This window comes from Stigmatopora nigra, chromosome 21 (genome assembly GCF_051989575.1).
Source record: "Stigmatopora nigra isolate UIUO_SnigA chromosome 21, RoL_Snig_1.1, whole genome shotgun sequence".
Classification (NCBI taxonomy): Eukaryota; Metazoa; Chordata; class Actinopteri; order Syngnathiformes; family Syngnathidae; genus Stigmatopora; species Stigmatopora nigra.
In genome coordinates this window covers 4,187,548-4,200,182 of record NC_135528.1, presented here as the reverse complement: position 1 = coordinate 4,200,182, position 12,635 = coordinate 4,187,548, and the positions used below count along the sequence as shown (strand labels likewise).

Sequence of the window (12,635 nt, the reverse complement as noted above, 5' to 3'; positions counted from 1 at the left end):
GTGGGTGTTTTTTTTTTTATACCAATCCATAAAGAGGACATTTTTTCACCAAGCTGCTGTCCTACAAGTGCAATAAGTGTATTGCAGTCAGGTTTGTTGTTCTCTGCAGAAATCTCATTGGTCAAAGTGTCTGTGCTGGAACGATTGGAACAAAAAACAACAGTGGCCAACGATGATAGTTTTGCCAGGGGTGGGCAAACCGCTCCCAGGGGGCCGCTGTGGGTTTTTGATTTGAAACTTAGTGACCAAAAATGTTGTGTTCAAATGTTCTCATTATCTCCATTTTAGAGTATATTGAGGGGAAGATCATAGTCTTAAAGCAACATGGCATTTTTCCTTTTTAATGAAACAAGATTTTCCTAGAATAAACCCCCTCGTTCTCTAGAATCAAGCGGAAGCGCTCTCTTGGGAAAGGCAGATTTTGCACGGATTCCCTCTGATTGATGCCGTGTCCCTCGGATACGACAACTCGTCGGTTCGATGGCAAAATTACATGCATGCGATGTTTTGTAACACCCCTTCCCTGGCGGAAAGTAAAAGACATGCATTTGCAAGTGTTCCCCAATGGAGACATTTTCATCTCTCTGGTTAAGGTCAAGTTTCTTGTTTATCTGTTATTTTGCAACTGATGTCAAGGTCTGATTGTTTGTAGGTCAGCCTAATTAAGCACGGCTCAGGCACATGAGATGACTTGCATGTTTTATGAACTCTGCTCGGAGCAGATTTTCAAGAGAAATGCTACTCGAGCCAGCCGCGCAGTTGTTGTGGCTCGTTTTCACCCGCCGTGTTAACGTCGACGCTCTCATTGTGTTGCCAAGGTGGCGGCCACGTCTTGGAGATCGTGTACGCTGGGTTAATTAGCCTTGAAGTGGGTGCTCGGACGTTTGGTCGCCGGTCAAATGGTGACGGAGAGTTTACTGTTGAAACCAGATCTCAAAATTATATCCATGTGAGACAGTTTAATATCTAATAGCGAGAGTTTAATTTTCTAAGTACTGTTTAATATCTAAGTACTGTTTAATATCTAAGTACTGTTTCATATCTAAGTACTGTTTAATATCTAAGTACTGTTTAATATCTAAATACTGTTTCATATCTAAGTACTGTTTAATATCTAAGTACTGTTTAATATCTAAGTACTGTTTCTTATCTAAATACTGTTTAATATCTAAGTACTGTTTAATATCTAAGTACTGTTTAATATCTAAGTACTGTTTAATATCTAAGTACATTTGAGCGGCGACCAAAAGACCGGCGACCAAAAGGGACCAAAAGATCGGCGACCAAACGTCCGGTATCTTTATTATTTTACAAACGTGGGTGGCGAACACAAAGTGTAAAGCGGCATGTTTTGGAAATCTTTCATCCTTTTTGGCCCTTTCTACCTCTTTAACCTCAGCAGACTGTCTTTCACCTCAGAAGGGACCATAATTCCCCACAAATGAGCAATCCTCACAAGTAGATTTGATCTTGTGACATATTCAATGCTGCATTTACATAGCCTATCAATTTGGCCACCTCTGCAATTACTCGGTCCAGTTCCCCTCTGGTTCTCTGCACTACTGTCACATGTAAAGGCCTTTAATCACAGCGTTTAATTTTAGCCCGGCTCGGCCGCAAGATTTGTGTTTTTCCTCCCTACACCTCATTTGGCCAAAGTAATACGTCGGCACTTGATCGCCAGTAAAAACATAGTACCAGATGTGTCTGGAAATGGATGTAAAGTCAACTATAAAGACAATGACGCTAGACCGGACATGGGCAAACTGTGGCCCGCGGGCCACCTCCGGCCCACTAGGCGTTTGAATCCGGCCCGCCGACGTTGTCCAAATAGTTTTTTTTTCCCCAAGATGGCGCCGTCACGCGGAAGCCAGTGCCGGTAGCTCTGTCCACTCTTATTTGTTTTTCGTGTTTTACAGCCTCTCCATCTTTTTTTAAATGACATTTTAATATATCTTAATACATTCCATTTTACTTGACTTTGTACTGTATACTTTTTTAATTTAATGATGAGTGATTAGTATGTTAATACTTTAGTCCATTTTTTCTGTTTATGTTTCACATGTACTGTTAACGGATGCACTTTTTTTATATGTATCGTATCTTGTGCTGACCCGGCCCATCTGTCAAATTTTTAAAGTCAATATGGCCCCCCCAGGCCCAAAAGTTTGCCCACCCCTTGCGCCAGACTCTGAGTCATAGCGTGAGTGAATGTATAAGAGTAGAAAAAAAGAAAAACGCGGTTACCTGGCTTTTTTCTCGTAATATCGAGTTCATTTCGAGTACAATAAGGGGACAAGCGACGCAATTCCCGAATCCATATTCCACCATGAATAATTGAAAAGCCCTGTTGGCATTCACTGTACGACAAAATGTACAATCCTGCCAACGCTCACCTCACCTTGAACCCTTTTTCTTTCCACCTTCACGCCTCCGTGCAATTTATCGCGCCCGGTGGCTCGTACTGCGCTGCTTTCACTGCCATAGTTGGTGGTGATTGATGTGTGACCCCCGGACCTCTGCCGCTACTTAGAGCGGGTACTTATAGGCGTCCGTGAGTGTATCTCTCCTCGCTAATTTGCACCCCCGAGGAGGCATCATCATTCAGAAGTGGAAAAAAACATCTTTTTTGCTCATTTCACCATTGTTTTATGACAGGGTGAAACAGAGCAGCTCTTTTGTATATTTGGGAGAAGAGATACAAAAAAGTAGGGTTGAAATCAATCATTTAATCACACAAATGTGAATTACTGACAGCAACAGTCTGTTACGGTAATCCCCGACGTCTATTTTTGCAACGTGCGTTTGGATGCGAGCGCGTACCCGCAGAAAGACACTACTTATTTTCATGCTAAGTTACGAGGCAAATTGAATGCCACTCCCGTTAGAACTTCAAAGGAGGAAAATACTTTTTTTTCTTTGACTTGTTTATGGCCTTTGACAAATATGGAACGGCGGCAGACTAACATATATCAGAAGTGACAGCTATGTGAGTTTCCAAGATTAAAGAACAGACTGAGGCAGTTGCTTTCATATGTTTATTGATTGTATAAAATACTTTTTTTCAGTTGTTTTGCACAATTCAACATAAAGTGGCGTAATGTCAATTCAATATGTGCAAAAAACAACCCCTAGAACAGAAATTTCCGGCCCGGGGGCCACATTGACTTTAAAAATTTGACAGATGGGCCGGGTCAGCACAAGATACGATACATATAAAAAGTGCATCCGTTAACAGTAGATATGAAACATAAACAGAAAAAAAGGATAAAGTATTAACATACTCATCACTCAGCATTAAAGGAAAAAGTATAAAGTACAACGTCAAATAAAAAGGAATTTATTAACGTATATTAGGGCCGTAGTTTGCCCATGACTGCCCAAGAACATCAACAAAATGAAATTAAAAATCAATATAAAAGAAGCAATTCAAATTGTAAACTCCACACATTATACATTGATTTTGAACACTGAGGGATATACTATAGTTCACAACAGTATTTTTTGCTGCAACGACATGATTGATTTTTTTGTTAAAACCAGTAAATGCACCACTGCAATAATCCATTCTACTAAAAATGGATGGATAGTTATTTTCCACGTCTTCATAGAAGAGTTGAAGTGATACGTTTCCTTAGTTTCAGTCTTATAAGTGTTAATTTGACAAAGTATGTGCTCAGTGTATAAAGAACTCATTTTTAAAGCCACCCAGCTTCGTCCATCACTGTCAAAGGCCGCCGATGAGTTGAAAAATGAACTCATCGACCGCCATTGACTGCAATAAACGTTCATTCCATTTTGACTGGGGCTGACAGCCATCGAATGACCGCTCAGTAAAGATGGATTTCATGCTGAGTGTCGTCAATGGCAGTCAATTAGTTAATAATGTATGCCCTGTCAAACAGTCGTTATAAAGTGTTTGGAAAAAAAATACTTGGATTGTATCCTGTATGGCCAATTTTAACTGGAATTAACTAGTTTGGATTGGTTTGGATTATTTTTAAAGACTAAAATGATGACAGATAAAGAGAAAACAAGAATACATTTATTCAAAATGTTTGATTGATTATGTATTTAATCATTTTAACATTTTAAAAATGTCATAAAACTAACTATAATCTGATTTCCGTTGTCCGTGCACAATTTTTGCTTCCAACAATGATTTAATGTACATATAATTGGACAAATTACATAATGAATCATTAATCAACTATCAAAACAATTTGTACCAAACCCCAATGAAAAGAATCATAGGAAAGCAAACGTACGGATTTATAACGTCTCTTTCTTGCGTCTCGCTGAGACCGCAAAAAGACGTGTAACGGATCAAATTATTATTATAGCGGCCTCATTCATATCAAAGAAGGTATTATTTCTCCCAGTCGTCGCAACGGTGATGCCGCCATCACTTCTTGGCTCGAGTAATGAGGAATGTGAATGAGTGGTGGAGGACGTGGGCAGGTGAGAAGTGAAAGCTGCCTTTGTGTAAACGCTGGCGGGGGGAACACTGTCATCTACTGTGAACCCCCCCTGACTCTTACACATACGTACTGTATATATCGGGGCTGAAAAAATGGCAACCGTTAAGAACTTAACTGAAATGGTGAAAGTAATAGAGTCTTCTTTTCATTTGAGCTGTTTAACTTTTCCTCCCCTCCGCCTTTATTCTAATCTTTCTCATGGAGCTTTGGAAGAGATACTCACTCTGCATGCTTAGTAATAAGTAGAATATAGTAAAATAATACACTATTACTCATTTTTATGTCTGTGTAAAATATTTAAATATATATTTTTTGTTTTAATTCTATAGCTGTATTTCCAAGGTGCCATTATTTAGATAAAATATTTTATTTTAACAAAATGGCATGTTGATTCATGTATTTCCATTAGATTGTGGTAGAAAGGATTGTTTTGGTGATTTGGAGGAAAAAAGATATGTTGGGTATCACAATTTGGGTCATGCAGGGTATCCTATGAATGGGTAGAGTACAAGTTTGGTTTATATATTCGCTTCTCAGTTGTGCGGGGGTGCTGGAGCATGAATTGTTTTAAAAAATTAAAAGTGATACTTTTAAAATATATTTTTAGGAATAAATCTAATTAAGATGATTACAAACTAAACTAAAATGTCTACAAACAGAAACCTAGTTCTGGCCGCCCTTAAGAAGTCTGGTAAAAAGCCATATCGGTAAGGTCAACGTTCCCATCAGAAGCAACGCACCAACATAGTCACTTTTTTTACATTAAGTTAAACATGATCAAATCAATCACTGCCAATGGCCTCAGATGATAGATGTCCAATTTAAAACGGGATAGCTGCCCGCGAATGCTCATTTTTCAGGGTCGTCGATGGGCCGACCAATTGCTTAATATGTCATCATTAGGCTGAATGGAACAGTTGGAATGTCCTTCTGACTAATTTCACGAAACCCACGTGTGTGTGTGTGTGTTTCGGATCTCAATTCGGTTACTTGTCGTTGGTAAGTCGTCACTGCGCTGACCTGTATTCTCGTTTGTTTGCTTCCCCAGAGGAGGGGCCGGCCGACAGCAAGTTGCGCCAGGCACCATGAAGCAGCGAGCGTGGCCCGACGCAGCCGACAAATTGCTCTTCGGGGAAGAAATGCACACGGCATTTGCAGACGCGGCGCATTCCGACTCCGAGACGACTCAATTCCGCCATCCAAGACGGATGGAGGCTCGACGTTAACCCCGGCCGGGACTGAATGGCAAAGGGAACCGCGCCGCACTGGAAGGAGGAGGCCATGTCCTCGTTGACACACTGCCCTCCTTTGGAAGCTCCTTGTTAGAAGTCGCCCACTCGGCTCGTGCCCGGAAAATACAAAAAAAAAAAAAAAACAGAGACGGCGGACGGGCCCCCATGCAGGCGCGCAAGAAATATGTTCTGCTGGGCTTGTGTACGTTCTGCTGGCTGCTTTTCTTTTACCTCGGTAGGGGAGTCCGGCTACCAACACGTCTGCTCCGGATGTTGACGGGTCAGCGCGAGGTGGCGCGACCCTGGCCCAACTGGACCGACCGGGCCTTCCTCCCCTACTACGCCCACCTGAACGAACTCCAGACCGACCATGCGACGTCGGAGTCGCCCCGGCAACGCCGACAATCCTGGTCGGTCATCTACAAGGACAGTCACTGCCGCATGGAGACTTGCTTTGACTTTTCGCGGTGTCGCCGCCGAGGTCCGGAAGGATTCCGGGTGTACGTGTACCCCTCGGAGAAGAACGAACGGGTTTCCGAAAGCTATAAGAAGATCCTGACGTCGATCGTGGAGTCGCGGTATCACACGGCGGATCCGCGGGAAGCCTGCCTGTTCGTGCTGGGGATCGACACTTTGGATCGGGATCAGCTGTCAGGACAGTTCGTGCCCGACGTGGACGACCGTATCCGGGGTTACCCTCTTTGGAATGACGGGCGCAATCACCTCATCTTCAATCTTTATTCGGGCACTTGGCCCAACTACACCGAGGACTTGGGATTCAATATCGGTCAAGCCATCCTGGCGAGAGCCAGCCTCAATACCGAACATTACCGACCCGGTTTTGACATCTCCATCCCGCTCTTTTCCAAGGACCACCCGCAAAAAGGTGGCGAGCGAGGGTGGTTGGTTCGGAACACCGTCCCGCCGAGGAGGAAGTATCTGCTCATGTTCAAAGGGAAGCGGTATCTAACCGGCATCGGCTCCGATACGAGAAACGCCCTCCATCACATTCACAACGGCAAGGACATTGTGTCGTTGACCACGTGCCGACACGGGAAGGACTGGGAAAAACATAAAGATGCCCGCTGCGACCACGACAACTTGGAGTACGAGAGGTAAGATGACACTCGGCTTTATCGGGAACTAGGGGTTTACGTATTGGGGGAACCATCGTTAATAGTATAGACCAGGGGTGGGCAAACTTTTCGGCCCGGGGGTCACATTGATGGGTCAGCACAAGATACGATGCATATAAAAAAGTGCATCCGTTAAGAGTACATATGAAACATAAACAGAAAAAAAGGACTAAAGTATTAACATACTCATCACTCATTATTAAAATAAAAAGTATAAAGTACAAAGTAAAGTCAAAAGGAATGTATTATTTATGTACTGTCTTTCATAATTAGAAAAACACTGGCCACCCATATGTGAACATATTTTGAATGATTTAGTCCATAATGTTAACATTTGGTAAGCCAAAATGGGACGTACGCATTAGTAGACGGTAAGTTTGACTTGGAATTAGGTATTTTTTGTAGGATTGTGTGGATGCTCTGCAAAGCAACGTCTTTAACTTTATCTTCTGCTGCTCACTTACAAATGTTCATTCTTACTTTGTTGAAACCACTTCGGTACTAATAACCATTTCATATGACTATAACGTTAGAGAGAGAAAATAGAAGACTCTTTTTGGGCAGAAAACAAATAGAAAATACTAAAATTAGGCGGCAAAAATGTGAGATTGCGACATGCCTAGTAGCGAGTAACGGCTTTTTCTTTTCAATCCCATCCTATTGGCTCCCCTCTTTTTAAACGGTATAATATGGCCGAGTGTACTAATACGGTTTACCCTCAACGTCAGTTTGTCAGTTTGTCAGCTACACCCTTCTCCAGGCGTGTTTACATTAGGGGTGGGCAGCAAACTTATGGAAGTGCAATGAATGAGCTCATTTATTCCACATGGCATGTTCATGAGACTCTGCAGTGGCGTCGGAATGGAGTGGATAGAAAGACACCGGAGGTAGTCGAAGCAACAATGTGCTCAGTTTTTTCGGCAACTCCGCCTACTTTCTTGCCATCCGCTCTCCATCGGAAAGTAGAAAAGAAACATTCGGATAATCACGGCTATTCTCGTTCCCGTTTCACACTTAATGACGTTCTTAGAAGGTGCTACCGGGTTAATGAGCGCACGCATCTGCTCCGCCGGCAGATTAACCTGGAGGAACCGGGACGCCGTTCGGGAAAGGGGAAGTGGCGCCGGGGTCAGGTCGCGGATAGAGATTGAAGCCAACAAATCCGCGTTGTAGAATTTGATTGGATTTTTGTCTTCCGCCTCATCTGAGGTCAATCCCTGCCTCTTTCATTCACCATTGTTTGGACATATATCGCAGTAAATGGCATTGAATGGTAATGGTAATATACGATCTATTTAAAGACGTGGAAGAATCGAGTAGTGGCGCCTGAAACTGCAACACAATGCTATATTTTAAACAAAAAACAAACATTGGAAGAACCGCAAGGAAGGACGGCTAAGCCGGTTTGTAACCCGCATTTCATGTTTTTCCAAGATAGAGGCTTCGGAATGTTATTTTTGGACCTTAGGGATCTGCAGTCCGAGCAAAAAGGAGAACAAACCGAAGTCAGACTTGCGTCCTTTAAGAAATCAAGCCGCATTGTTCTAGTTGTTTTTAGTCGCTCAATAAATACAGTCCGCTCAACCACAATTTATGGGGTAAGAATGAGACGACAACGGGGAAGAAAATCACTACGATTCCAGCGTTTCCAAGTATTTTAACCCAGACGTACATGGCGCAAGCCACCGCACCATCTTCGCAGATCCAATTTCGCTTACCCTAATTACAGCGGGCTGCCGCATTTCTCATTCGGGCCAGCCAAAAAACTCGTAACTGGCGTTTAGCACTCGCGGGTCATGACACACGAGTAGTTACGAGAAGGAAAAAAAAAAAGGGAAAAACACTTTGGAGCACTTTTGAGTAGGCGACCTACCTACCAAGGTAGTTGTTTCTCCCCTCTCGCACTCATTTGCTTTCACTGTGCAATGCAGGCTTTTCTTGACTTTCTCGGAGAATCCTCCAAAGTGAAGAAAAGTAGGCCGTTAGGCTGCGGCACTCACTCTGCTTCTCTTTTGCTTCCACTCCCCCTTCTCCTCTTTTTCACCATCATTCTTTGACTTTGTCAGTCTCCCACCCCAACTCATTCCTGCATTTTCCTAACGTCCCTCCAAGGAAAGCATTGCATTCTTTGATATAGTATTTATCACATTGCTTTCACACTCTGGCCAAATTATTATTCCATTCAGACGTTGTGATTTTAAAAGACTGATTTTTGCCATTTATATCACAGGTGTCAAAGTGGCGGCCCGGGGGCCAAATTTGGCCCGCCGCATCATTTTGTGCGGCCCGAGAAAGTAAATGAGTGCCAACTTTCTGTTTTATGATGGAATTTAAATGAAGATTGGAGATTATTTCCTGTGTTTCCTCATTTTAATCCATAATTGCAAAAATTTGTTCTAATTTGAATGCCCAAAAATGACCTATCGTTTAGCACGATCGAGAAAGCTGTCAATTTTTTAATCTATTAATTTTGGCAGCCTATTTGGAAGACATAACGGCCCGCGACAAAAAAATAGTTTGACACCCCTTGATTTACATAAACGTACCTACTCATGCATACACTAACCTCTGAAAATGTCACAGTATATGACCTTGTATTTTGTATATCATAGAAGATAGCTTGTCCCTCTAGCCTTGGATACTCAGACTATTTTTTTACAGGTGTCTCATGCACATATTATATTATTTTCCCAGAAATGTCGGGTACAAACACAAGGGGATTTTTTTTTTTTTTTACTTATAACTCCCCTCCCTTGCCCCTTAATGTGTCTTGCTCACTTAACAATCGACTTTGAGTCTCCTGTCATATCCCTCAGTTCCAATATGAATAATGTAAGAGACACATCTTGCTTCCCAACGATGGCAAACTTTCTCCCCTGAACGACTTTCCACACACTCGTCTCACACGCACTTGTGAGTTACTTGCGCATCATGCACTAAAGATTGACACAAAGTCTCTCTTGTCAAATCTTTTGCATTCCCACACTGGCACATTCAGTCCCCAGACATGCAAAGGTCAACATGTTGTTCAATTTGGGCATTTAGTGAAAAAATAAAGACGTAGTTGATACCAGGATTTGCGGGACCAAAGTGAGGATTATCCTTTTGTCAAATTTGACAAGATTTTGAAGGTTATCTGTCGTCTGTTGCGTCAAAATTTGAATCATTTTGAAGATGATCGTGGCAGTTTTATGATGACGCGGACCACTCGTGGCTAGGAAAGTTAGTTTAAATAAAATAAATAGTGTTCCAATGTCATATCACTATATGCATGACGGCAAGTCTAGATAAACGTCAAATGTGAAAACTGGCGCAGGTCTCACAGGCTTTTGTGGACACGGCTAATGAATGATGGAAGAGAAATATGGATGGAAAATGATCTCAAATGTGCTTTCTTAAGGCTTTAATGATGCTATCCAAATATTTTCAGGTCCACGGCAAGCCCTATTATATATTTTTTATATTATATTACGATAATTTCCTCTAAAGCACCCACAAATCCGCATCCGAGTGTAAAATGTCCCACCCAAATTTCAGCAAATTATTGAAAAAATACATATAAAACCAAAGTGCCCACATTTTAACATTTAACTGACTAATATTTGCTGTATATATTTATAGTATGACCCTCAAGGGTGTTTAAAAATGGGGTCACAGGTCTCTTTTTATATATTTATTTACATTTTCAACCAAATTAACAAACAGACAATAATAGAAATTCTCTAGTTAATTTAATACTACACAAATATGCCTTTTCATTTTTGATATTGTTTATATGTAGTACATGGTAAACATACTACATACATGGTATTTTTTTAATTAAACACAAAAAGGGGCCACTATTAAATCTTAAAAAGTTTAAGTGACTCTAAAAACATTAAATACTGTGTTTTTATTTTTTATAATGGCAGCCAATGGGTTAAACGCAGAAGAAAAAGTAGCGTCTTATAGTCTGCAAAATACGACACATAGACCGTTCCACTTAATCCCCCCGAGAGTCCCGGGCGTAATTTAAGGGCATGCGATCAATTTCCTGACTCATCTTTTAGTAGAATACGTTAATCACACTTTTATTTCCCAGCTTCTTGAGTTGCTTCCTAGAATATGTCAGCTGCTTATCACGTACAAGAAGAAAGGGAGCTCTCACTCTTTTGTGGATAACTACCTAATGGCCGTCCATTCACGGGTTCTAATCGGCTCCTCCATCAACCTCGGCTGACGCGGGCGGGATCATGGCGGGAAAGGCCCGGGGCAACCTTTCTCGTTGTTGTCGGGGACAAATGGAGCGGAAAGCTTTTGACAATGACAATACGAGAGAAGGAGCAAGACGTGGCCCGTTCCTTGTGCAGTTTAGGGAACTGGAGAACCCTGTTTTGATTTTGCTTTTATGATCGCGTAGCATCTGCTTGAACTTTTGACCCCGTGGCCATATGTACTTTTTGTAATCGTGGCTTAGTCACGTGTAAAATAATTCACGGACGACTTACTTTTAGTGTCCGGTGGGGGTGCCGCAAATGAGTTTAATCGCCAACTAATAGCAATATATGTATGTTTTAAAAACCCAATTGAAACTGAAATGAATATATATATATATATATATATATATATATATATATATATATATATATATATATATATATATATATATATATATATATATATATATATATATATATATATATATATATATATATATATATATATATATATATATATATATATATATATATATATATATATATATATATATATATTCATTTCAATTGGGTTTTTAAAATTGAGAACAATGACATTTAGCTCGATATTCCGCAGTCATCCATATTTATTTAATTTACTGGATGGACAATAAAGGACAATGATGTATATAATATGGCATTGTCATTATAATCCCAATCAGATAAGGATTTACCAATGTATGATGCACTAATCTGATGTTAAGACCAAAATATTGAGGTTAAACTGGTCTTTAAATGAGTAGTGCATCCGGAGAAAATCATTATAAAGTGCCTGCCATTGACATCCATTGTTGAATTAACTAACAATGCTAAGAAAGAATATTTATTGTGTTTGGCATAAACCAGAATTTCCTTTAAATGCCATATTTTTCAGGCGCAAACCATCTTTAAAGTAGCTCTAACGAGCACTTATTCCTGAAATCCGGCATTGACAACATACTGACCTTTTTGTTAGGTCAGTGTGTACTCACTCAAGTACAACAAACTGACGTGTTGCCCTTTACGTCATCAGAACACCGAAGTGACATAAACAGTCTATTAACAGGCTATTTTCTTCTTACATGACATTCGTATTATCCGAGCAGTACTTATCTAGCTTTAAAGAAGTGCATCGGGTTATACAATGAAAATGGTAGGCAGGTTTTTTAAAACGCTGAACTAGAAATACACATGAAAATGTGTTGCACAGATATTAGAAGCACTACAATGAGTACTGAAAATTATCCAATTGTGACTATCATGTTTTCCCCTTATTTTATTTTTGAATTATTTGTTCCTACACTGTAAACATTGCTTATAGATGACAAAAAAGCCACGATGTAGTGAACCTGCAATAGAAATATTTTGAAAAAACACATAGTATCAGTATACAATTGGCAGTGACCAATCCCTCGCAGTCGTTTGTTGTAATCAGTTTGGAGAGCCTAAAAATGTCTTTTTTTAACAGAAATTCTATTTTTTTTCTTCCAATACGACTTCCGATTGTCATGTTTGTTGTCGTGAGGCCAACTTCAGCAAACGGAATAGCCAATACGCAGAAAGCACTTCCAT

At 40.7% G+C, this 12,635-nt stretch overlaps 1 protein-coding gene across 2 annotated transcripts in view; it reads left to right on the top strand.

Moving 5' to 3' along the window:
* Positions 1-12,635, top strand: part of ext1c (exostoses (multiple) 1c) — a 39,507-nt gene that overhangs the window by 3,652 nt on the left and 23,220 nt on the right. For both annotated transcript variants that reach the window (XM_077743374.1, XM_077743373.1), the window contains exon 3: positions 5,530-6,828. In XM_077743374.1, the coding sequence (XP_077599500.1) occupies positions 5,879-6,828 (950 nt within the window). In that variant the 5' untranslated portion in view covers positions 5,530-5,878. The remainder of the gene's footprint in view (positions 1-5,529; positions 6,829-12,635) is intronic.